We start from the raw sequence: 24,526 nt of genomic DNA on the forward strand, positions 1-24,526 counted from the left end.
TGTAGGAATAGACAAGTATGCACTATATAATATTAACTGCAGCATTTTTCATTTTAGTGAGGAGGCAACGACTTTTTTTTTTTTTAGGTTTAAGTGTGGACTTCCGGTGTGAGCGCCATTCCGTGCAGTCGGGAGCTGTCTCGGCTCTGAGATAGCTCTGGTGTTTTCGGGGTTTGGAGTGACCGCAACCGCGCTGCGGGCTCCGTTAAACCTCGGGAGGGGCGTCCCGAGGGCTTGGGTTCTAGCGGGCGCCAGACGTACCGCCCTGGCTCTCGAGCAACCCTTGTAAAAGGGAGGCTTGAGTGAGCCAGGCTCCGGTGCGGCGCTGAAGAACCATTGCTAACCGAAGACACGAAGCAGCGGGAACTGCTGGATTTTGAGCGCTCCGCTTTTCCTCAATGTGGACTCAAAACAAGGACTCTGTACCTAAAAGATTGAAATTCGGCTTACAGAGATCAAAAGAGGAAGTCCGTCTCTCTCTGACAGCGGCAAGTTTAAAGTAACACCTAAAAACTGTAGCTGTGAAAGATCTGTCTATTTTAAGTGGAGAGCTGATTTTGTATACCTTAGAAAACCCTGTTTGGGGGGTAGACTGAGAGTTCGATGTATTTCTTCTTGTGGATTATAAAACTAAAAGGAAAGATACCATTAGCCCCTGGCCAAGGAGTCTGGGTCAGGCGGGGAATGGCGGCTTTGGACTGGATTGCGCAGTTGGAAAATTACTGAGACCTCACCACTTCCTGCTTACTCAAATCCCACGGTCTCCTGGAAACTTAAAGAATGCTAGACTCAACACTGACACCATTTCAGCAAAGGCTATTGTTAGAATGCCAATTGCTTCAGCAGAGTTATAGACAAGTTCACCCAGATTAGAACTACTTTAGTGAACTGTTTTTTAAACCCACTCGATGGAAAGGATGTAGATCCAGAGGAATCTTTTGAAAAGGAGAATACACAAGTTGCAAAAATAGAAAGGTTCCCATGGTGTGAGAGGCGGGGAGCCCACAGTTTGGACAGTACAATGGACCCTTGGGGTGTGAGCCCAAGGGCTCGAGAACAACAATCATGGAAAATGCAATATGCAGCTGAGAGTGGACTAGAGATACTCTATGACAATGTCAGAGCAACTACTTATCAAGAAGAAAGCTACAATCTGGAAGAGAGGAAGCTACAATGAAGAACACTAAGTTTAAAACTGAACATGAAGGAAATAACAGAAGAAGCAGCTGGAAAGGGTGAATTTTTGGGGGGACTTGTGGGGGATGGGAAAGGTAATGGGAAGGGTTGTGATGGACAGGAGGGGGGTGGGGTAATGGATGATACCTAAAGGGGATATTATAAAGGCTGACCACGGAACTCCGAAACCAGAGGGAAAACGGTGTATGAGACTGGAAGAAATATTTAGGTATTTGATAAGATGTGATTTTTTTTAATATTTGAAATTGGAATCAGAAGAAATATAGGCTACAGTAGAACAAAGTTTAGTTAAGAGAGTATAAAAGAAGTTGAAATGTGGAATTTGATGTTTTGTTTGATAAGAATAAGATTTAAGACATGTTGATTATAATTGTAAAATTAGGATTAGGAGTAAGAAAGTAGATTTTACAAGGTTACAAAGTTACTAAAGAAGATTAGAAATGAACGCAGAAGAGAGGACGCGAGGAAGTACCAAATTTAGGATTATAAAGAGGATAAGGATGGAGAAATAAGTGTTTTGCTTGTGCGTATTTTGTTTTGTAGTTTTTGTAGTGTTTGTATTTGTATTTTGTGTATGTTTATCATTAAAATCCAATAAATTCATAAAAAAGGTTTAAGTGCTTTTGTTAAATGTCACTGCAAAATTTTACTTTGTAGAGTAGAATATTAATACAGATTAATAGATTTAAACTTCTCTGTCTGCTTGATCCTTTTACAAGACTTTAAAGTGCTTAACTCTGTCTTGTAAAACCTTGCTCCTTTCAGATAACAAGGTATCCTTGCCCTAGCAAGTTTTAAGTTTTAAAATAGAAACATCAGGCTTTCGAAGGACGGAAATGAAACACTGAACGAATATTATCTGTGTGTGCTAGGACCGAGTGATATCACCAGCTAAACATCATGATATACTGATATACAGTCATACCTCATGTTGTGTTCGCTGCGGGTTGCGAACGGCGCGGGTTACGAATGCGGTTTCGCTGTACCGCAGAAGCGCGTTATCACGCTTCGGAGCATGTGCAATATCGCCGCTGATGTTGCGGACTTTTCAGGGTGCGAACGGCACCCCAGAACGGATCATGTCCACAACCCGAGGTACCACTGTACATCACAATGTCTGAAATAAGGATGTAACTACACACACCGTGATTCACAATGTATCGCCATGCCAAATATTATGAAACCAGTATCACGATGTGGACTTCAAACTTAATTTGGACAATATATTGAAACAACAGCAGCCAGTCATATCTGTGTGTCCATACACACACTTAAAGGGCTTGCATCAGATTTGCATCAGATTTGTTCTAACAATACTTTATGGGAATAAACACGTCTCTGCAATATCTACATTGCGCATGTGTGGGGGAACCATTGGCCCTCCAGATAAATGGAAACTCCCATCAGCTCCAGCAACCATGGCTAAGGATGATAGGAGTTGTGGTTCAGCAACATCTAGACAACCAAAAGTTCCCCACACCGGACATGGTGGAACGTAATCACACAAATGGCAAACATTTTTAATCATTCACATATTTCGCTAACTGTAAAAGGCATTTTTAGCAGGTACCCTAGAAAATCATGTCTTATAACACCATTTATGAGTTTCCAGCAGACATACTTGTTCTCACGGTTGATAGTAGGCTTGACGGTGATTTTCTTTGTCTCTTCCTCTTGAATGGCCTGAGTTATGTCTGGCGAGGAGTAAGAGCGTTTCAATTTGGAATGTTCCCTTTCCCGCTGATCAACAGCCTGAGTCTTTGGTTTATGAGTCGGCGGGGTCGATGGTGGGGTGGCTGACTGAGTCATTTCTGGTGGATACATGTGTACTGTATTTGTTGGAGAGTGGTAGTAACGAAAAGTCCCCGTGACTGGCTCCAGAAACTTCATGTGACATGTGCACAACGAGAAAAGGGAGCAAGTTACATGACAACTGCAAAGATTGTGCAGTCACTTTTGAAATTTGTATTTCTTTCCCACCATAACCCAGATGAAAAAGTATTATAATGGCCTCTAGAGTGACGTTAACGCATATTATTGGCTTGTGTCACTCAGTCTTACAGGTTTAACTTCTGGGTCCAATTATATGGCCATTACCATATTTTTCTCAACATCCAAACAGCAAATACAAAAATAGGTTCAGCACCAGAGTGTTTGTAAGCAGAAAAAACCCAGAACATCAGAAGACATTCTACTCACCTTGACCCAACCATGTGGCAGTCCTGGTATTATCCTCCCCATCTCCTCACTTCGTGCCCTTGTTAGTGGCTCCCGCTGAGACTGAAAAGAACAACACAGATCAAAACTGCGGGTCTTAAAAGATATATACCTACTTTGGCTATCCTTAGCATTTGCATAAAGGAGATAATGTGTTTTAAAAATTCAAAAAGTTCATGTTATCAATCAATGTTTCGGGCTATTGCAAAACACCATCCTGTTGCACATTCAAAAATCCCAGCACAGACAGGACGGTTACTTCACGCTACGTTAGATACAAGCCACTGTATCTATTGGGTTGTATTCCACTAAGTCCTACTCAGAGCTGACGAACTGAAATTACTAAACCTAGGTTAGAAATTACTAAACCTAGGTTAGAGATGTCCATCAATTTCTATAGGTTTACTCTTGAGATGGACTACCACTGGCTGTAACCCATTGTTATTATTTATGAAAAATAAAATATTGAAATGTATTTCATGAAATGTAACACAAACAGTTACATGACAACAAATGTAAATTGAGGCCATGTTATGACATCGGCTCTAGGTTTCAGCAGCTAGACACAGACACCTCACAGTGAATTTACTTTATTTTTTTCAGAGTCTTGTTCAGTATCATCTCTAATGGCTTCTGGCTTTTGGGTGTCTCTTTCTGGTTGTCCTGTAACCCCAGTCTGCTGTAAAAGATTTTGAAAGAAAAACTTTCAGTTCTCATTAATTAATTTATCAAGCTCCAAAACGCCTCAATGTTAGTATAACATGACTGCAATTACACAACAGGATCACATAAAATAGCACATTACTCTGGATCAATTGCTACAGAGTACAAAGACACCCAAAACAAAACACTCACAAACCTGAAGATGTATTTCAAACTGAAAATTGCCATCTGCGTGAATTGTATATAAGGAATACAACTTTCTAAGACTCACAAGCCAAAACTGCCCTGTAAGAAAATTGCTCCAGAACCTCTGGATTCTCAGCTGGAAACCTGCAGGGAGTTCCAGCCCTTGAAAAACTCTGCTGAACATGCTTGGTATCGCTGCTTAGTGAGCAGCTCATGTTTCAGTCAGATATTTGTGCCCCCCCCCCATGCACATTATATCCAAGGAGAACCCTGAACATGCCAACGCTTGCCAATCTTAGATCTTCTCATCTGAAACACCTCTCAGTTCCTCAGGAAATTTTTCTCTTCCAAGAAAGCAGCAAGTCGTGATCAGTAAAAACAACAGTGGCAAGCCATTTCTATATGCATCTGCTCTTGTGGGGGTGGGCAGGAAGAGCAAAACTCCTTAATCAGGAAATCCTGTAAATGAATTGGTATTTCACTCGTGTTTTAGTTTAAGAAAGGGTGGTAAAGCTGTGGCCAGTGGGCCTTACAGCTTCCATGAGGGTTTTCGTGGCCTGCAGAGACCACCACCATTTTATTGTGGCAAGGATTAAAAAACAAAACCCTCTGAAACACCACTGTCTTCCATTTTTTTTAACCCTCTGTTGTGTTTTCAGCAACTGCTGCCTCCTGCACTACAAAACACCTAGCAATCACTTCTGTGCTACCTGAACCTTATGCAGATGCTTGAAAATGTGAAAAGGTGGGTGGCTTAGTGCCTTCCCAGGAGCCCTGAGTGACATGATAGGTTTACTCACCCCTCTGCCACACGTAGCAGAGTAGTGGGGATGGGTGTGTGGGAAGCCCAATGTACTTGCTGTGTGAAAGGTTCACAGGAAGGTTTCCTGTGTGAGATAAGGGAATCTATGGGAGCTTCATTAAAACCTCTCAAGCCCTTTCCCTATTAGGAATGTGCAAATTCACTAGTCTGCCTTTCTCCCTCCACAATTCACCTAAGTTGGGAACTTGCCTCATGATAGGGCTGGAGCTGAAGCAGTAAAGGTGCCTCTCTGGCTTTGATAGAATTACTCATTTTCAGGGGGGGGGAATGGAAGACTCTTTAGACATAGCAGGATGCTTGCCTTTAATGCCCATGAATTGCTCACCTTGCTTGAGCCAGAATCCACCCTCATGGATGCCCGGGACTCCTCTGCAAATCTGCGCCTTTGCATTTCTGGTGTCCAGGTAACCTTGTCTTTTTCACTCACAGCAATTTTGTCCGTGTCTGGTTTTCTGAATTCAGGGGATTCATTTTCTGTTTTGCTTCCTTTTTTCATGTCTGTGAGCTCCTTGGGCGCATTCTCCACCTCTTGCTTCTCAGCTGCCCCTTTGTTGGCCGGCTGGTCTTCTTCTCCCTTCTCTTTATCTTTTGCTTTCTGGAGATGCTCCCTGTCTTCCTTCTCCCTCTGCTCCTCTCTCGCTCTCTGCTCTTGCTCTTGCTTCTCCTGCCTCAGCTTCTCTCTCTGTTCTTCCTGTTGCTTCTCCTGCAGTTCTTTTTCTTGCTTGCTTTTTTCCAACTGGGAAGCCTTTTCCGCTGGTAGGTGGCCTTTCTCCTCCTCTTTCAGACTGGGCTTAGCATCCAAGGGAGGCTTTGTGGAACGATCTGGAACCACTCTGCCATTTGAAATGAGCTGCTTGCCAATGGTTGGGCTTTCAGCTCTTGGCCTGTTATCAGCATCTGGTATTTTTGCTGAAGGCTTTTTTGTACGATCAATCTGAAAGGGCAAAAAAGTTAAATAGACATATTTTGGTATGATTTGCAAGCTACGTTCCCTCAAAGATCACTTAGTGCCAACATTCTCTACTCACTCTTATGGCTTTACAAAGGTATTTCAGTCTGAGTAAATGTATTTATTTATTAATATCCTGCCTTTCCTCCCGAAGTAACCCAGGGCAGCAAACACATCAATGATAATATACAATTTGTAAAAACAGTTAAAAACTTCTTTAAAAACTAACACGATCAACTACTTTCATAGCTAAGAATTTCAGGGTTGCCAACAACAGATCTTTCAGCCACAAAATGCATTGATAAACAGGAATGTTTTTAGACCCTTCTAAACGTTGGTAATGAGGGAGAATATTGCTACAACCCTAATGCAAACCTGCACACAATTGGGGCAGGAGGAATTATGCTTGTATGGCCTAGCCTGTTTTATTTGAACATGGGTTTTCTCCTCATCCTGGAGATTAAATCCTCAATTGCCCAGAATCAGGTCTTGCTGTAGTAAGAGAAGGGAGAAAGCCCCACTGCCCCCACCCTCTTCCCAAGGAGAATTTATAGGGGTGGGCAGCTGAGAAATAACTGAACACGCATTTGTAGTTATGGATCATTTGCATTTCTAAGATGAACAATTTTCCTCCCCTTAACGTTATTTTTTCAATTTATTAAATACTTCCCATATAACTCCCCAAAGCAATTTAACAGTAGGAAAAATCCCCCCACATAAATACAATTTCAATCCAGCACTGATAAAATCTGAGACAAAAATCTCCACTCAAACAACTTGTCTTCAACTGTTGCTGGTGTGATTTTTATGCTCCTATTGCTCTGCTGCTTATTGTAGCTTCTCTGAGTATTTGTTTTACTGTTTTACTGTTCTTGTTATCTGCCTTGGAAGCAATAATGCTGAAAAGAGCATTGGAAATTTCCAAACAGAAGCCAATTTTGAATGCTTCCAAAGTCTCTTGTAGTGCGACTCAAGTAGGTTTGCTCTGCCAGTTAAAGAGAATCACCCAGCAGGTTAGACAGGCCTCAGGTTTATGATTTTTGTCCATGCAGAACAAGGTCTTTTCTTCTCCAATCAGTTACCTGGGTCTTTCCTTCATATTTCTTAGCAAGGCAGCTGGAAACATTTATAGGATAGCTATTTCACTTTGCAATCTGTAGCAATTCTATAAAATAAGGCAAAAAGGTGGCCCTGTTATGTCACAGTCCAAGTAGCAAGTTTTTTTCTTGCTAAGAATCACTCACCTGAGGAATAATCTTTACTGCAGACACTGGTTGGACTGTGGCATGTAGGTTTTCAGACTTAGCAGGAGTAGCAGTTGATCCACAAGGAGTTGGTGGTTGAAACGTGTCCACTCTCTCTTCTTGATCGTTTGCAATATTAGGTCTTTCGGTAACTTCCACCACAGAAGGTTTTACATGGACAACAGGTACTGGAGATGGAGCTGGTTCTTCCAAAGATGGGTAAGTAAAATCCACTGAAACATGCAAAGGAGGTTTTGTACGTGAAACTTTTATAAGAGAGTTAGGAGAAATAATGTATGTTTAAATGAGCTGTTACCCAAATGTGTCTCCTCCTCTGCCACAGTCAATGTCAGTGTTGGAGGAACACCTCTTGGTTCTGCCCTTTTGAGAGATTACACCAGAGATGGAGAAACTCCAGCGTGCAAATTTACCTTGGCCCTGCCAAGGGCGTTTCCCAAACTATGCCCACCTGCTGATGTCACTGGGGATGTCAGTTGATGGGTGGGAAAACGGGTTTTCTCTCCCAATAGAGAACAGGATCACCCAGCCTAGGGAGCAGGATTTAATCTCCACTCATTGTCTGACGAGTGCAGATTAAAGATGGGAGGAAGATTGGTGCAAGATTGGGTACTGCCCCTGCGGCGCGATAGAGGAGGAAACCATCTCTCACGTCCTGCTACGATGCCGTTTTTACAGGGATATATGCTCGGTTTTTATCACCCCTGTTATACAGAAAATTCCAAGTGGGCCCGAACCTCAATGTTTAAAATCTCTGATAGAGGACAAGGATCCAGAGATCACGTTAAAGGTGGCAAAATTTTGTGTGGTTGCCATAAAACTTAGGGAACAAGCTGTGCTATTATAAAGACTAAGGCCTTGGAAACAAATAATAGATAATATTGTAGAGATTAAGACTTAAACCATATTCTAACTGCTGCCATAATAGTATTGTTTATCATTACACTGATTGTTAATTTAAATTTTATTTTATTTTTTCTGATTTGTTTAGTACGGTATGTGAGTCTGGTCTGGGACCGTAATAAATTCAATTCTAATTCAAGACTGGGTACTTAAAAGGGAAGGGGGAAGGCTTTTGCAAGTCTCCTCCCTCATCCCATCTTAAGTTCATGATCTCAAGCAAAGACAGCGCTGGAGAAGCCCCCCTCAATGCTTTCTTTTTTTTTTTTTTTGCAAAACTCACCTCAAACAACAGAGAAGGAAGAAAAAGAGCCATGTTTTACAAGCAAAGCATACCCTCCAACATTCCCCTGGTGAAAATTGGGAGGCAAGAGCACAGCACCAAAAAAGTGCATCTTTTGGGGCTGCGCCCCCTCCCAAGTTAACTGACTTGTGCAAGAGCACAGCACTACTGCAAGTGCTGGCTCATCCCTGGGACATTCTAGGATCAAATCAGAAGCCATGTTTTCTGCAAGTCTGGGAATATCCTGTTAAAATAGGGACGACTGGAGGGGATGGCAAAGGCAGAGTGCTGGAGAAGTTATCCCCATTGTCTTTGCTTGCAAACCCTATGGGAGGCATTTGGGCAGATGGATAGCCTCGTCCACCTGTCAATTACATGACGTCACAATGACACCACGTGATTGTCAGGTCAGCAGCCCCACCCACCTGTCAAATTTGGCCTGCAAGGACCTGATGAGGATCTGGCTCAAAAAGGTTCCCCACTCGTGGATTAGATACACAAGTACCCAAGGCAGGACCTTTGCAGTGATGGCAATGAGATTGCTATAAACCCTCCAAAGGAGATCCACCAGGATCTTTTTAGTTCTTAGATATCTGTCAGTGTAACAACCATTAGGATCTACTATTTAAAACTTAATGAAATACCAAATGACAACAGACTGAAACCAGTTGCAGCTTTATCATGTGTTCAATGTATAATATCGTGGCGGTTTGTTCTTATTTCAATTTGGATTATGTTCTCCAAAAGCTCCAAGTAGGTAGGACATTTAGGCAGCAAAACACTCTCCTACAAGCAATCACCTGAAAGTGATCCATATAAACACTGACAGGCCAAGTTCCCAAGAAGCAGAACTGTAGTCAGATTATTGATATCCAAATTATACTAAGTATAATTTTTTCGTCTCTGAAGCAGGTGGCAAGATCATCAAAGGTCATGAAATATATTCCCACCCTGAATTTAAAAAGGCAGTTCACCCACAATAACAGTTCTGCGCAACAGTCTGAAGATTTTTTGGGGGGGATCTACAAATAAATAGGTAGGTTTAGTAATGCAATCTGTAAAGCTCAATCTTACAGGAGCTTACTTGGAAGCAAGCCCCACTGATTTCAGTAGGATGTACTCCTGAGTAAGTTGTGGACAGAACTGCAGTATTAGGAAAGCTTTTTCTGTAGATCAGAAGGTGTTTTTAATACATACAAGAGACAGAAACAGCTTCATTCCTGTCATGTTGCGGAGGAGTTACTTTGGCATTTGTTGTATACTGGGGATAGCAAAGGAGCCAGTTCTCATAGCCCCCTTCCAAGACCAAGGGCTCATTCTTTAGTACGGCTTTACTTTCCCACTGGAAGTGAAAGACAAAACATTTTACAATAAGCAACAGAACTTCCAAAGTGAAGCTCGTATTTCTCAAAATCAGGTCATGTGGCTGGATAATGCACTCTGTGAAATGGAAAGAGACAGATTGTCTTTTCCTTATTTTTACAACAAATACACATTTAACATAGCTTATATAAAAATGGCGGACAGAACAGAACAATGTAGTTATTCTGACATTTATTATGGGGCAGTTTATTCTAAATATTTAGACATTTCAGTACAGCATCTCAAAAACCTCGGTATCTGTTTAGAAATTGTATACTTGAGGCCATTTTTACCCATCTACATTTATTGCCATAACATTTTGTTTTCTATTTGAGGAAGGCTAAATACATGCCTGTCTGTATCTATTTCACTTTAGAAAAGAATAAACTATGTTAGTACAATCAACTAACTTAAACTTAGGAGAATACTACAATACCACAGCCCCTTCATTCAATGGCCCAGTGAAATGTAACACTTAACTATGATTGGTTGCCTTAACTTTGGGTTATGATCCCAGATGCAAAGCAAAACCATGGTCATCTACATTTATTGAAAGAAACATATATCCCACTCTTTCTTAGCAATATAAAACTACAAAATAAATACTAAAAGTTTAACTGAGCCCCATCTCCAAAAGGCATGAAAGCTCCTTTACCAATGTTTTATTGAGCCACAGTTACCGGTAATTGCCTTAAAAATACAGGTTCACATTCTGGTTTGTGCTCAATTTTTAATCACTGTTTAGCTATGCAGAGAAAACATTTAACTATTGTTAAGGAAAACAAACCATCAGCAAATGCTGTCTACATGGGACAGTATCACTTATGGAAATTTATGCAGACTTAAGTTAAATAGTAAGAGATTATGTCTGTTGACAGGGCTACCAAAACACAGCCCTCTAAGATACAGAATTACATCTACTGGGAATATCATTTATCAAGGTAACTAGAAAATATAAACACGAACATGTTCACCTTGAAAAGGGCATCTTTGAGGCTCCGCAGAGGTGTTCCTAATTGCAAGTCTTTGGCTGAACTAAACCAGTCAAGCAGAACAACAAAATCAACTTGTCCTCTCTCCTTCCATGGTTCTTTAGATGTATCTGGGAGTTTAGCCTCAATCTTGTTAGCCGTGACTCTAAAGTTTGAAGCAGTAACGTAAAAGATAAGTTACAGGTAGGTAGCCGTGTTGGTCTGCCATAGTCAAAACAAAATAAAACAAAATAAAAAATCCTTCCAGTAGCACCATAGAGACCAACTAAGTTTGTTCTTGTTATGAGCTTTCGTGTGCATGCACTTCTTGTTTGCCTGCAGGGCTCAGCTGAGCTGAGGCAGGCCCTTTCAAAAGGACCAAAAAGCACAGTTCTGAAAGCAATAAGGGGAGACAAGGGAGCCTAAGCAGTGACTTGGCACATACTTTCCTCTCCATGGACTGCTTGATGCCAAACTCCCTTCCCTAACACCTACCTATCTTTACAAGCTTACTGCTAGCAGTCACTGTCACCATGGCATTATTGTTCCAACTATGCTTAGTACCGTATATTACAGACAAAGGGCTGTATCCAGCTAGGTCCTACTCAGAGTAGGCCCACTGAAATTAATGGACCTCATGCCCATTAATCTCAATAGGTCTACTCCGATTAGGAACGGTACTGGATACAACCATTCTTGATTGTCTACTCCTAAGGTTCCAAGACCAAGCCTGAGTATTGCCTCACAACCATTTTATACAAGTACTGTTGATATTACTAAGCCCTTTAAAAGGTCCATTAAACAAGGTACCATCAGCATATCCCATGTCCAAAAGTTCCGTAGACCAATTAAGCACCTTTACAAAAAAAGTAGCCATCAAGACTACTATGTGTACTTTAGGCCTTTTATTGTAGCTGGACAAACAGGTGTTTCACATTTTCTCCATTCTACTCCTGATAAATGGTAAACACTTAATCGGTACACAGTCTTAAGACTCTGCTAAGAAAGTTTATTCCATACCCAGGACTGATAGCTTCTTCTGGAACGCAGACAGAGTTTGCAATGCAGGACTCCTGGTAATCCTTCAAGCACCGAGCATCCATTATCATCAACTTGATGCTTTTGTCCATCATCATTTTAAACAATTCCTCTGCTGTGATTGTTCCTTGGGAGACAGAAATTACTTTGTTTAAAAAAAGCTGATAGATCATAATACAAATGCTTGTTAAAGTTCTTTTTTTTTTTTAAATAACTCTATTAACGTTTTAAAGAGATGACTCTCTCTGAAATATGCTTGTGACCAAGTATAATGCCAGTAGGGGCTGCCAGGGAAGCAATGCATGAGGAAGCTTGGAAAGCCACCTTGAGTCCCTGTCAGAGAAAAAAGTGGTGTATAAACAAACATATAATTAATAATAAATAAACAAACAAACAAACAAACAAACAAATAAATAAATAAATAAATAAATAAATAATGGTGTGGGCGCAACTTTAAAAGCATTGGATTTGGGAGCATCTGTCATGTTGAGAATCTACCTGTAGTTGAGATTCTTACATTGCAGGGGGTTGGACTTGATGACCCTCGTTGTCTCTTCCAACTCTACAATTCTTAGCAAGTGGCAGCAATGAGCTGCATTGGGTTAGCAGGAGACCAACACAGCCCCACCACTGCTGCCCTGTTGGCCGCAATCACTTACTGCACTTAGTGAAGTCACTTATTTCATATCAAGGGAAGTCTAGACGGCAGAAGACAAGAAGGAGCTGAGAAAAATCTATTCCCAGCAAGGCAGGCAAAAGAGCTGCAGGCGGAGCTACAGGAGTGCCTTTTTACATCCCTATTGTCACATGACTTGCCTATCCCTTTGAGGGGGGGGGGATTCACTCCTGGTTGTACTGGAGGCCTCCCACACACCTCCAGAGAACAGCTGTTGTTAAAATGGGCGAAGATGCCCTTAAAGGAATTGCAGAATGTAGGTGCACAGATTTCTGAGTGGTATCTTACAACTTTCACCCTTGTTGCTTAGGATCGCCTACAGCCATACCACCTGGAACATGCCCAATCCCGTCTGATCTCGGTGGTTGGTTAGGAACAACCATGCCCCATTTTCAAATCATAGTATCTTTTTATCATTACCCTCCGGAACACAAAATGTGAACAGGGTGAATATAGCACATACAAATCTTATGTAAAGTATCCATTGCAAATGCTTAAAAAATTACTTGAACCGAGATACGGAGCAGCATTCAGGCAGACACTTCACCATTTTATGAGATATGTTTTACTTTCACCTCTGGGTCAAATTCCATACTTAGTGATAGAAAGGAATTCCCTCCTAGGTCTATCTAGGCAGCCCCACATGAATGGGAGTAGTTGTTGAGGAGGAACAGCTGCCTTTCTCGTAGTCCCTATGAATTAACTTATTTGAGTCATTTAGACAAGAGTGATCTACAGATAAATTCCTGTTCTGTTTGTAGTCTCTACTGTGCAGAACAGAACTGAGGATTAATGAAGAGATGTCACTTACCGGTTTCAGAATGATTCTTTATTTCTGTTGAACTCTTCTTCTCACCATTGATCTATATTATGTTAGCATTTTAAAAAAATGATTTTCAGCAATTAAAAAAGCATTAAAAGCAGCTGTTTTATATTCTTAATTCTCACATACACAACTTTCTTAAGTCAGTAAGGATGCAGTCATGTTCCCACTTACCTGAATGTAAGCCCTATTAAATTCAACAGGATTTACATCTGTGATTAAACCAGGCCTTTCTGAAGCAACCACTCTTGTCAACATGACAAAACAGAAGTGGCTGCATAGATTTATGCAGACCAATCATAACATAGTACAAGGTAGCCTTCTGCCAGAGTGGAAGTTGGTAATTCAGACTAGGGGTTTTTGCTTTCACCTAGCTCCCTTATTTAATTGCCTGGAGTCGTCTGGTCTCCAGGCATGTATACGTACTGCTAGAAATCCATTATCTGAATTAAGTGCCTTAACAGGGACAGGCTTTGGTGATCACATGGTATTTTCCAGCCTTTAGCATCAATCTAAATAAATTCAGTATTAAAGGTCCATCTCAACTTCACAGCTCAACGTAGATCAATGATATACACGCTTGCAATATGAACAAAGAGCCACACATCAGATTGCTCAGTTTAGCAGTTACAAGCTAGATTGGTGATGACCTTTTAGGGACTGAGTAGGATTTAAAATAGACAACCTTCAGAATTATTCAACAGGATAAGCCTGTTGAATATATGAAATATTAAGCACAATGTATTTAATGAACAATACACTTAACCCTATGTAACTGCTAAGTTTTGTTTTCAAACTTAAATCATCTAATTTTAGGTGCTGCTAGATATAAGCCAACTCCCCCCCCCCCCAATATTCTAGACGAGGTTTTTATGTTTACAACAGATAACATTTTAAGGATTAAGTGTCCCAATTACCATTTGATTTTTTCCTTTGGGATCTGATGAATCTTCTGAAGAGGTTTTGGTTAAAACTTTTGCATCATCTTTCAATTCCTGCTTTTTCAACTGTTGCTCCTCTTGCCTTTCCTTTTCTTCCAGTTTCTTCCGCACTTCGGCTTCTTCATATCTAGTTTAAAAAAAGAATTACAATTTTCAATTTGCTTTTTCGCTGCAAGAGATTGTTTTGTTGGCACTTACTGTTAAGATGCCCGAGTCTCTGGTGGATGAAGAAAGCCAGTCATTGCTAGGTTAATGCCTCCAGCAAGCCTAGGCAGGAAACTCATCACGTAACTTGAATGTATTCCTCATCCTCTTTCCCAGGAAACATCAGTCACACTTTTGACCAAGCCTTTGAAGATCCTGGTCACTGACTGGCTCTCTTCATCCACCAAAGGAGGCAAAGTGAACCATTCTCCTGGAGGACTTGGGAGCCAGTCACTGCTGAGACCTACCAGAGCCTGCCTCCAGGTGGGGAAGACTATAAGTGCTCACTGAACACTTTGGGGCACATGCCAGCCAAAGCCTGATAATCCTTAAATCTTTACCATCTGATTGCCATTTGATTTTATGGACAATAGACCTGAAAGACCATGCATTTTTTACATGCTGCTTACTCTGAGGGACGTAAGAATGGGTTTGAAGCCTTAACATTCTACTAGAAATGCAGAGCAAGTGCTATTCTGAAGTTGACAAAAATGTAAGATCTCTATTGTTTTAAATATATTAAACAAACACAAAATCACAGTTTATAGGACGGTTTGACGGAATAGCGTATGTAAGCATTCTAAATGTGGTGAGTAAACAAATGTAACTAATATTCTCACTTGGCTACAGCAGTGTTTTTCAACCACTGTTCCGCGGCACACTAGTGTGCCGCGAGATGTTGCCTGGTGTGCCGTGGGAAAAATTGAAAAATTACTTTATATATAGTCAATATAGGCACAGAGTTAATTTTTTTTAACATTTTCTAATGGTGGTGTGCCTCGTGATTTTTTTCATGAAACAAGTGTGCCTTTGTCCAAAAAAGGTTGAAAAACACTGGGCTACAGAACAAGAATAGCATACTAAATTCTGAAAGAAGACTTCAGAAACTTGTCTGAGTAATGAAAATTCTATTTTTTTTATTTAAAGGAAGTCAGGTAAAAGATTTCATCTGGGTTCATCAAGGCAGAAGTCAACCACTCTTCCTCCTTCTTATAGATACCATTTAATCACCACCTGCACATTAATTAATTTCTAAATTCAGTTATTAACTGCTCTTGTACCACAGAACAGAAAAAAACAAAACATGCTACTACTAGAGCTTGACTTGGAGACTGTTGTAGAAGTGTCGAAGAAAGAATTTGGATTATTCCCAATGTATTTAATTCATGAATATCTTGGGAGCATTCCAAATACTTTATTGTGCTGTTACCCTGGAAAAACAAGGGCACATTGTTTCTTTGGAGGAGTGGGGGACGCTTGACTGATATTTGTGCACTGGATGGTAGTTATGCAACTACATTTGGGGGGGGGTCTGGAAAACAGGAAATATTATTTAAAAGATTTCTTAAGGAAAAGCACCACACTATCAAAGGCCCAGATGAAATGCCATAGCTCTCCTACAAAATTGTGTGGGGAACATAAGAAGCTACATGTGTTTTCCTACACATATCAGCTGGTCACATTTTCATCATATTTATAAAAATAAGGAAAAATGCACTATTACAAGGTTATACTTATAGCTGTGTTAAAGGATAATAGAATTACTGAGACAAAATGAAACCAAAGTAGCCAATAGTTTGGTATAAACTGCAGCTTAGTGGTAGAATACACGCTTTGCATCTAGAAGGCCCCAGATTCAACCTACGCCATATCTAGGTGAGAAAGATTTGATTGGAGAGCTGCTGCCAGCCAAGAATACTTAGCGAGATGGGTAATGGTTTGATTCTTGCGTAAAGGCAGCTTCTTATGCTTTTATGGCAAGCCTGCTAAAAGTTCTAAATAATATGAGCCTGGATACTTCTCATTCACACATTTAAGATCTTCCTCATAGGTCTTCCTCTGCGTGCCCCCTATGTCTGAATTACAATGATTGGCCACACAGATTAGGATGTTTTCAACTGCAGCAGCAACATTGTTAAGCCACTCCTCTAGGGATGCACTTCTCCCTTTCTTCCTGCTATTTTTAAGGCAGCTGGCCAAGACTGTCATGTTCCAGAGTGTTTTTGCATTTGTTTTATATTGGATATGGCTTTATATCAATTGCTGCTGCTCATGCTTTCATTATTATTGTGATGAACTGCTGCTGATTATTCAAACTTCGCTAATCTTCACCAATTGCTGGTGTGTGTGTGTTTGGGAATAGCATCCTGAATGAGGTGGTCTACTGTTAACAAGTCTCTGGACTCCACGTTTCTGCTACATGTCTAAAAGCCAAGGGCTAACACTATGGCTAGCCATGAATGCAGCACTGTCATTTATAAAGATCACAGGAGATTCAAGTTCTACTGCAATCGTTCGCTCGTTCACTTAAAGAGGTACTCTATGCTGAAACATTTTTAGCCTCTTATTGAACTTGCAATTAATGGAAAATGTTGCAGGAGGAATGCTTCTTTGTGCTTAATAAGGAAATATACAATAGAAGATATCAAAAAACTGAGCGCACGTATTAACATTTAATGCTATTTAAGCATACCTGAGTTTAAGGCTTTCTGAAAGTCTTTCAGCTTCTTCAATAGCCTTTTTTATGTTTGTAGGTCCAAGCATTGAATGAAAGTAATCCTGAAATTACAAGAAGCATAAAACCATTTCAAGCAGTGTACCATTGCCCAATGTATACAGAAAAAATCCATTAGTCATGATCTTTCTGGCACTATGTCATGGATGAATAATTGACAGTTTCAAATGGAGATTGCAATGAGTGGTTGCTCTCCCTCTTGAGCTTCCAGTTCTGAACTTATTGGAAATGAGTAGTTGTCTCATTTCTGACATCAGAGCATTATTCTGAATTTACAGATCTTACAGAGTGAAGGAGCAGAGACAACTGCACCTCCAATGTCCATCACAATAGTGGATTATTGCCATGCACTTGGGTGCTTAGTGCCCAATGCAATTTTTCACCTATGGTGTCCCTGACAAAAGTGTTTCACTTTCTCCAATCAGTGGTTTATTATCTTGAATTTTCAGATACAATATTTAACTTTACATCAAAATATAAATATAACTACTCATAACTGGATACCTACTTGTTGCTGTTTGAAATCTGTCCTCTTCTTAATAAGATTATACACAGTCACATACTTCATGTAAAGTACATAGGCCTTCTCTTCATCTCTGTCCAACCGGCACTCCTCAGCTGCTTTGAAGATCTTGAGGGCACTTTGTACATAACTTGAAATTGAGGCAAAGAATTCAAAATCACAAAAGTTACTAGATTGTCATGAATGCAAGGCTACATAAAAGCAGAACTTCCACCTACAATGATAAGCTGCTTTAAAGAACAAAGTATGAACAAGCAATTTTCTTTCTCAAAAGACAAATCCATGTTATTTTATGATCTACCTTTAAATTATTTTCTGCAAAAAGTGCTCGGCCTCCTTAAACATTAACTCATCTCCTGGAACTTTACAACTAGGAAAGTGAACGATACAGCACTCTTTTAAAGTATGAACGTTGTTTTAGCTATGTGTATGAAGCGCAGTATCTATTAGAACATATTTTCCATTAATTCCAAGAAACAAGATGGAGACTATGTCAACTAAGCCAATATCCATACCTCTTAGTACTGGTTTTATCAGCTTTTACTTCTGTCTTTTTGTTAAGATCTTTCAATGAAGTGCAGAGGTATAGGTCTTTAGGTACAGATGCCACAGCAGGCATGTTAATATATAGATATGTCTCCTCAGGAGGGTGCTAAAGGCTTCAAAGGGATGTTATAGGTCTTTGAATTACTCAGCAACACTGGCTGTTTCCTGGAAAAAAAATAAAGATTTCAAATGGATCTTATTAACAAATACAAAAACACAGCCTTTGACCATTTTATGAATGCTTGCCTACAGAAACTTTAAAAACACGAACACAAGTGTGAAATGACTTTTGAAACAGCTCAAGTAAAACCAGGGCTTTTTCTCCTAGAAAAAGAGGTGCTGGTACTCCAGGGTACCTGAGCACCCCCTGAAAAAAACACTGAACAGAACTCTTTCTCAAAAACCACCAGGTTATCAGTTTCCGCTTCCAGGCTTGCATTTTATGTGGTGCAAAATTATCTGTTAGAAAATGTACTCAGACACACACAAAAAAGGATGAGCAGAAAATACTGGCAACAAGCTCTTTTCTACAACCCTCACTATGAAGACTTATTCCATTTTCACTCCATCCAGTAATATACATATGTACCTTGCTCAATTAGTCTCAAGCAGGTAATCTTAGCTTTTTTCTCTCCCACACTGTGGATTACCAATAACAAAGACTTCATATCCTGGAAACTTGAAGCCTTTTCTAAATATACCTTCAAGGTTCAACACATCATGTCATTATTTTTTCTCCACCACCTAAGCAGCACATTGTGATTAGGTTTTGCTGAGATTAAATGCAGTACAGTGGTACCTCGGGTTAAGAATTTAATTCGTTCCAGAGGTCGGTTCCTAACCTGAAACTGTTCTTAACCTGAGGTACCACTTTAGCTAATGGGGCCTCCTGCTGCCACTGTGCGATTTCTGTTCTCATCCTGAAGCAAAGTTCTTAACCCGAGGTACTATTTCTGGGTTAGTGGAGTCTGTAACCTGAAGTATCTGTAACCTGAAGCGTCTGTAACCTGAGGTACCACTGTATTGCATTAGGTATTATCCAAACACAGAGAAAAAACTCTTATAACATTACTACAGTGGTACCTCTGGTTACGTACTTAATTCGTTCCGGGGGTCCATTCTTAACCTGAAACTGTTCTTAACCTGAAGCACCACTTTAGCTAATGGGGCCTCCCGCTGCCACTGCGCTGCCAGAGCACAATTTCTGTTCTTATCCTGAAGCAAAGTTCTTAACCTGAAGCGTTATTTCTGGGTTAGCAGAGTATGTAACCTGAAGCGTATGTAACCTGAAGCGTATGTAACCCGAGGTACCACTGTATTACTAAAGGCTACTAACATTTGCAGAGTCATAAAAATACCGCCAGCTTGCTCACTGCTGCGCAGATAACTGGCACATGAATTGGGGAAACATATATTTTGTGTTTAACTTCCCCCTTTTAAATTATCAATTTACTTCATGTAAAAACAAGATGAAGTCATGCACTTAAATGAGCTTTTTTGTTTTCATTTGATTTGATAAGTATACAGTGGTACCTTGGGTTACAGTTGCTTCAGGTTACAGACTCCGCTAACCCAGAAATAGTACCTTGGGTTAAGAACTTTGCTTCAGGATGAGAACAGAAATTGTGTGGCGGCGGTGTAGCGGCAGTGGGAGGCCCCATTAGCTAAAGTGGTACTTCAGGTTAAGAACAGTTTCAGGTTAAGAACAGACCTCTAGAACGAATTAAGTTCTTAACCTGAGGTACCACTGTATACTAATTAAATTCCATTAGTATTCCAGTAACTTTTGTTTTAGGTTGTTTTAGTACCTGAGCCATCTGGATCATATGATTACTTCCACTGACTACACCAATATTATGTGGAAACCTGATCATAGCCTGTTTTAGAAACATCAACACACAAGTACCATGAACTGGGTCTCAGTAACGGTTCATATTTGCAAAACAGATATCACAGTATTGTGGGGTTGGGAGGGATCCCAAGGGTCATCTAGTCCAACTCCCTGCAATGCAGGAATCTCAACTAAAGCATCCATGACAGATGGCCATCCAACCTCTGCTTTAAAAAATCCAAGGAGAATCCAAAACCTTCTGAGGTAGTTGATTCCGCTGTTTAACAGTTCTTACTATCAGAAAGTTCTTCCTGATGTTTAGTCAGAATCTCCTTTCTTGTAACTTAAAGCCATTAGTTTGGGTGCTACTCCCCAGTGAGAAAAAAAGCTTGCTCTATCTTCCATTTGTCAGTCCTTTAGATCTTTGAAGATGGCTATCATATTTCCTCTCAGCTCCTCTTTTCCAGGCTAAGCATATCCAATTCCCTCAACTGTTCCTCAAAAGGCTTGGTTTCCAGACCCTTGATCATCTTGGTTGCCCTTCTCTGCACTTGTTCCAGCTTGTCAATATTATTCTTAAAGTGTGGCACCCAGAACTGGATGTGGTATTCCAGGTGTAGTCTGACCAAGGCAGAATAAAGCAGGACCATGACTTCCCTTGATCAGGACACTATATTTCTGTTGATGCAGTCTAGAATAGCATTAGATTTTTTGCTGCTGTGTCACACTGTTGACTCATCCTAAGCTTGTGGTCTAAATCCTCTAAATCCTTTTCAGATGTACTACTGGCAATCCAGGTGTCCCTCATCTTATATTGGTGTAGCAGGTTCTTCCTGCCCAAGTGCAGAACCAGACATTTGTCCCTATTGAAATTCCTTTTATTAGTTTTGGCCTAGTTCTCCAATCTGTTATACTGAATCCCAGTTCTGTCTTCTGCTGCACTAGCTACCCCTCTCAGCTTGGTGTCTTCCACAAAGTTGATGAGCATCCTCTCAATTCATTCATCCAAGTCGTTTATAAAGATGTTGAACAACAACAGGCCCAGGACAGAACCGTGTGGTACACCACTTGTCACTTTTTCCCAGGATGATGAGGAACTATTAGTGAGCACTGTCTGGGTTAGGTCAGTCAACCAGCTACAAATCCACCTAATAGTTACCTCGTCTAGTCCACATTTTGCCAGCTTCTCTATGAGAATATCATGGGACTTTGTCAAAAGCCTTATTGAAATCAACATACATGAAGTCTACAGCATTCCCTTGATCCACCAAGCTTGTAACTCTATCCAAAAGAAAAAGAAATGAGATTTGTCTGGCATGACTTGTTTTTTGAGAAAATCATGGTGGGTTTTAGTAATTACAGCATCCTTTTCTAAGTGCTCATAGACCGACTCTGGAATTATCTGTTATAGGACCTTACCTGGTATCGATGTCAAGCTCGGCTGATCAGTCAGTAGTTACCTGGGTCTTTCCCCCCTTTTTTTGAAGATGGGGACATTTGCTTGCCTCCAGTCCACCTGTTCTCCAAAAATTCTAAAGCATTATAAACAGAGGCTCTGAGATTACATCCACAAGCTTCTTTAGTACCCTTGGGTGCAGTTTACCCTGGAGATTTGAATTCATTTAAAGTAGCTAGGTGTTCCCTTAGCACCTCTTTTCTTATACTGAGCTGCAGCTCCCTCCTTAAATCATTTATTCTGTTATCACCAGGTTGGGCACTGCTTCCTTTTGGGTAAAAAGGCAAAATACTGTTGAGCAGTTCTTCCTTCTCTGTCCCCAAATAGCATTTCTCCATCTTCTCCACACACAGGACCTACTACTCGCTTGTTCTTCCTCCTGCTTTGAACGTAGCCAAAGAAAGCTTTAAAAAACATTTTTAACTTCTCTTGCAAGCCTGGTCCACCAGTCATTCGCCCTGCAACTGTTGGCTACCCATGTACACTCTTCCTTTGTGATTTCCCCTTTCTTCCATTTCTTATACATGCCCTTTTTAAATCTCAGGTCATCTGTAAGCTCCTTATGCAGCCACACCGGTTTCCTCAGATGCCTCCTACTTTTCTTTCTTGTTGGAATTGTCTGCCCTTGTGACTTCAATATATCATCTTTAAGAAACGCCCATCCATTTTGGACTCCCTTCTCTTTGAGTATTTCTGACCATGGTATTACTTAGTTCCTTAAGTTTTTTGAAATCAGTCTTCTTAAAATCCAGTGTTTTTACAATTACACCCAACTTTCCCTTGGTTCTATTTCATGAATCCCAAGAGGCCATGATCACTTCCTCCCAAGTTTCCCAGTACTTCCTCCCTATTAGTGAGGACCAGGTCCAAGTTGTTGCTTCTTCCACCTTCTGGTAAATGAATTGTTAGCAAGGCAATTGAGGAATTTGTTGGACCATACGTTCTTGGCAGAGTTTGAGTTCCCATAGATATTGGGGTAGTTGAAGCCTCCCATGACTACTGTATCTCTCATCTTTGAATGTCTGGTAATATGCTGTAGGAAGGCATCATCCAAGTCTTCAGTCTGGCTTGGAAGTCTATAGCAAACACGCACAGTAAGGTCACTTTGCTTCCCTTTCCTACACTTTTTACCCATATACTCTCAACTGGCTTTCCTTCATTATACCCTTTCCTTCAAGTGTGTAGAAGCTGGTGTTAAAAGTAATAAACAGTACCACAATGTTCTTACCATTTATTGCTTGCATTTACACATGAACTGTCATTAACACATAAGCGCAGGAAGAGGAAACAAGGATACACTTCCTACATTCCCCACATATATACTGTGTTGTAAGACTGAGGAAGAGTCAGCTGGCAAATCTAGTACCTCTACTATAGCCAGCCACGAACATAATCAGACAGTAAACAAGGTAGGTAGAGTATCACCAGTCAACAATTGGCTCTGGCAGAGTACAAATATTACTAATTCAACATCCATCTTTCTCCTGGCTACTTTATCCTTCGGTATTTACACAGTTGCTGCTTTATATGTTTTCAAGTCCATTATATTCCTATAACTTCAATGACTGTAATCTCCCATGTGAAGACACCATCATGTACTCATGCTCCTAGAACCTGTATGTCAGAGCTTTCCAAACTTTTCATGTTGGTAACACACTTTTTAGAAATGCATCATTTTGTGACACAGTAATTCAGTTTTACTAGCAAACCGGAGGTTAAACTACCCCCTTTCCAGGCCCGGGAGGAGCATGACACAGCTACACACTACAGCTCACACACTTAACGTGTCGCGACATAAAGTTTGGAAAGCTCTGCTGTATGTTCTCGTGCTCCTAGAACATGTATGGACATCCCAAGAACACTCCCTCTTGGCACAACTTATTGGCACAATTATCCAATGGTGTTGACTTCTGCTGAAATTCAGTCTCAGAGCATGGAAAGGTTTGGGAGGCATTACTCACTGTAAATCCACAACACGCAAGTTAAAACTGTGAGCACACACTGCTTACTTCACAGAACTACTTCCGCACATGAATTTCCATTACTCACATAAGACAATTCTGCATCACTACAAATGCATGTGAGGAGGAAGAGGAGCCAAACACTGGAACATGACACACACTCACCTACAAGTCAGATCCTCCATCATGGGTAAAGTCACCCCAATAACATTTTGCACGCTTCCTACCAGCCTTGCTACACAAAAGCTTTTTAATGTTTGATGTTTTATTGAGTTTTTAATACTCTGTTGGGAGCCGCCCAGAGTAGCTGGGGAAACCCAGTCAGATGGGCAGGGTGTGTGTGTGTGTGTACCTGTATAACCATCTATATCTATCTATCTATCTATCTATACAGTATACAATAATATATTATGTGTACACCCAATTCTGTTTAAGCATATGCTTAGAAGGGCATATATGCATCGTGGATGGGCCAAACCAGCATTTGAAAACACGCCTGTCATATAAAGGCTACAGGAAAAGGGTCATGATTGGCTGCGGTTCCATGCTGATTAAGCCGGGGGGGGGGTTAAACTCGCGTAATGTGTGAAAGCAACCTCTCAGGTCACTCACCAAGGTGACATTTTAATGGACATCGGTGTGTGTGTGTGGGGGGGTGAGGACTCCCGCAGTTCCCCCCTCCATTTCCCCTTTTTCTGCTCGGTATGGACTTTCTCTCAATTCCTTATTCCTTATGCCTCCGTCCATTCCTTATGCCTCTCGCGGCCTCCGTCCATTCCCACCTCACAACCCGAGTCTCCCCAACGCCGCCATCCCGGGGTCCTCCTTGCGGGCTCACAGAAGGACCCCACAGACGCGTGTCGGGTCTCCCCTCCGAACAACCCCCCCCCGCAAGCCGCGTTCTCCGGGATCCAGACCAGCTGCCCACCCCGAGGACCTTCCTGAGGTAAAAGAGGGCAGGCCGCTCCGCCTCTCCCTTCTATGCCTCCAGGAGGCCTTTCCCAGCCCTCTCGGCTCCACCGCACTCACCGCTTCGGGGGTCTCGCAGCAGCAGCAGCAGCAGCCGTCGCCACCACCTCTTCCTCCTCCCTCCGACCCGGCCCAAGCCCATGTCCCAGAGGCGAAACGGCGGAGGGAAGATGGGCTGGAGGGCGGCCTTCGCTTCCGAGGCGGAACTGGGCTGAGGCGGCCGGTGGGCG

At 41.2% G+C, this 24,526-nt stretch overlaps 1 protein-coding gene across 5 annotated transcripts in view; it reads right to left on the reverse strand.

The window, feature by feature from the left end:
* LOC117056585 (ubiquitin carboxyl-terminal hydrolase 8-like) overlaps nt 1–24,526 on the reverse strand; it is a 33,362-nt gene extending 8,836 nt beyond the window's left edge. Inside the window, exons 1-14 of one of the 5 annotated variants that reach the window (XM_033167079.1) lie at nt 24,357–24,526; nt 18,049–18,244; nt 17,519–17,663; nt 16,969–17,054; nt 14,268–14,418; nt 13,339–13,390; nt 11,834–11,978; nt 10,817–10,979; nt 9,678–9,822; nt 7,280–7,512; nt 5,412–6,020; nt 4,004–4,090; nt 3,397–3,477; nt 2,819–3,081 (exon numbers count right to left, since the gene is read on the reverse strand). In XM_033167079.1, coding sequence (XP_033022970.1) covers nt 2,819–3,081; nt 3,397–3,477; nt 4,004–4,090; nt 5,412–6,020; nt 7,280–7,512; nt 9,678–9,822; nt 10,817–10,979; nt 11,834–11,978; nt 13,339–13,390; nt 14,268–14,418; nt 16,969–17,054; nt 17,519–17,663; nt 18,049–18,152 — 2,264 coding nt within the window. In that variant the 5' untranslated portion in view covers nt 18,153–18,244; nt 24,357–24,526. Of the gene's footprint in view, nt 1–2,818; nt 3,082–3,396; nt 3,478–4,003; nt 4,094–5,411; nt 6,021–7,279; nt 7,513–9,677; nt 9,823–10,816; nt 10,980–11,833; nt 11,979–13,338; nt 13,391–14,267; nt 14,419–16,968; nt 17,055–17,518; nt 17,664–18,048; nt 18,245–24,356 lie in introns of all 5 variants that reach the window. The other 4 variants (XM_033167077.1, XM_033167078.1, XM_033167080.1 and 1 more) reach the window with 4 other exon arrangements.

The sequence above is a fragment of the Lacerta agilis genome, chromosome 13, assembly GCF_009819535.1.
Source record: "Lacerta agilis isolate rLacAgi1 chromosome 13, rLacAgi1.pri, whole genome shotgun sequence".
NCBI classification, from domain to species: domain Eukaryota; kingdom Metazoa; phylum Chordata; class Lepidosauria; order Squamata; family Lacertidae; genus Lacerta; species Lacerta agilis.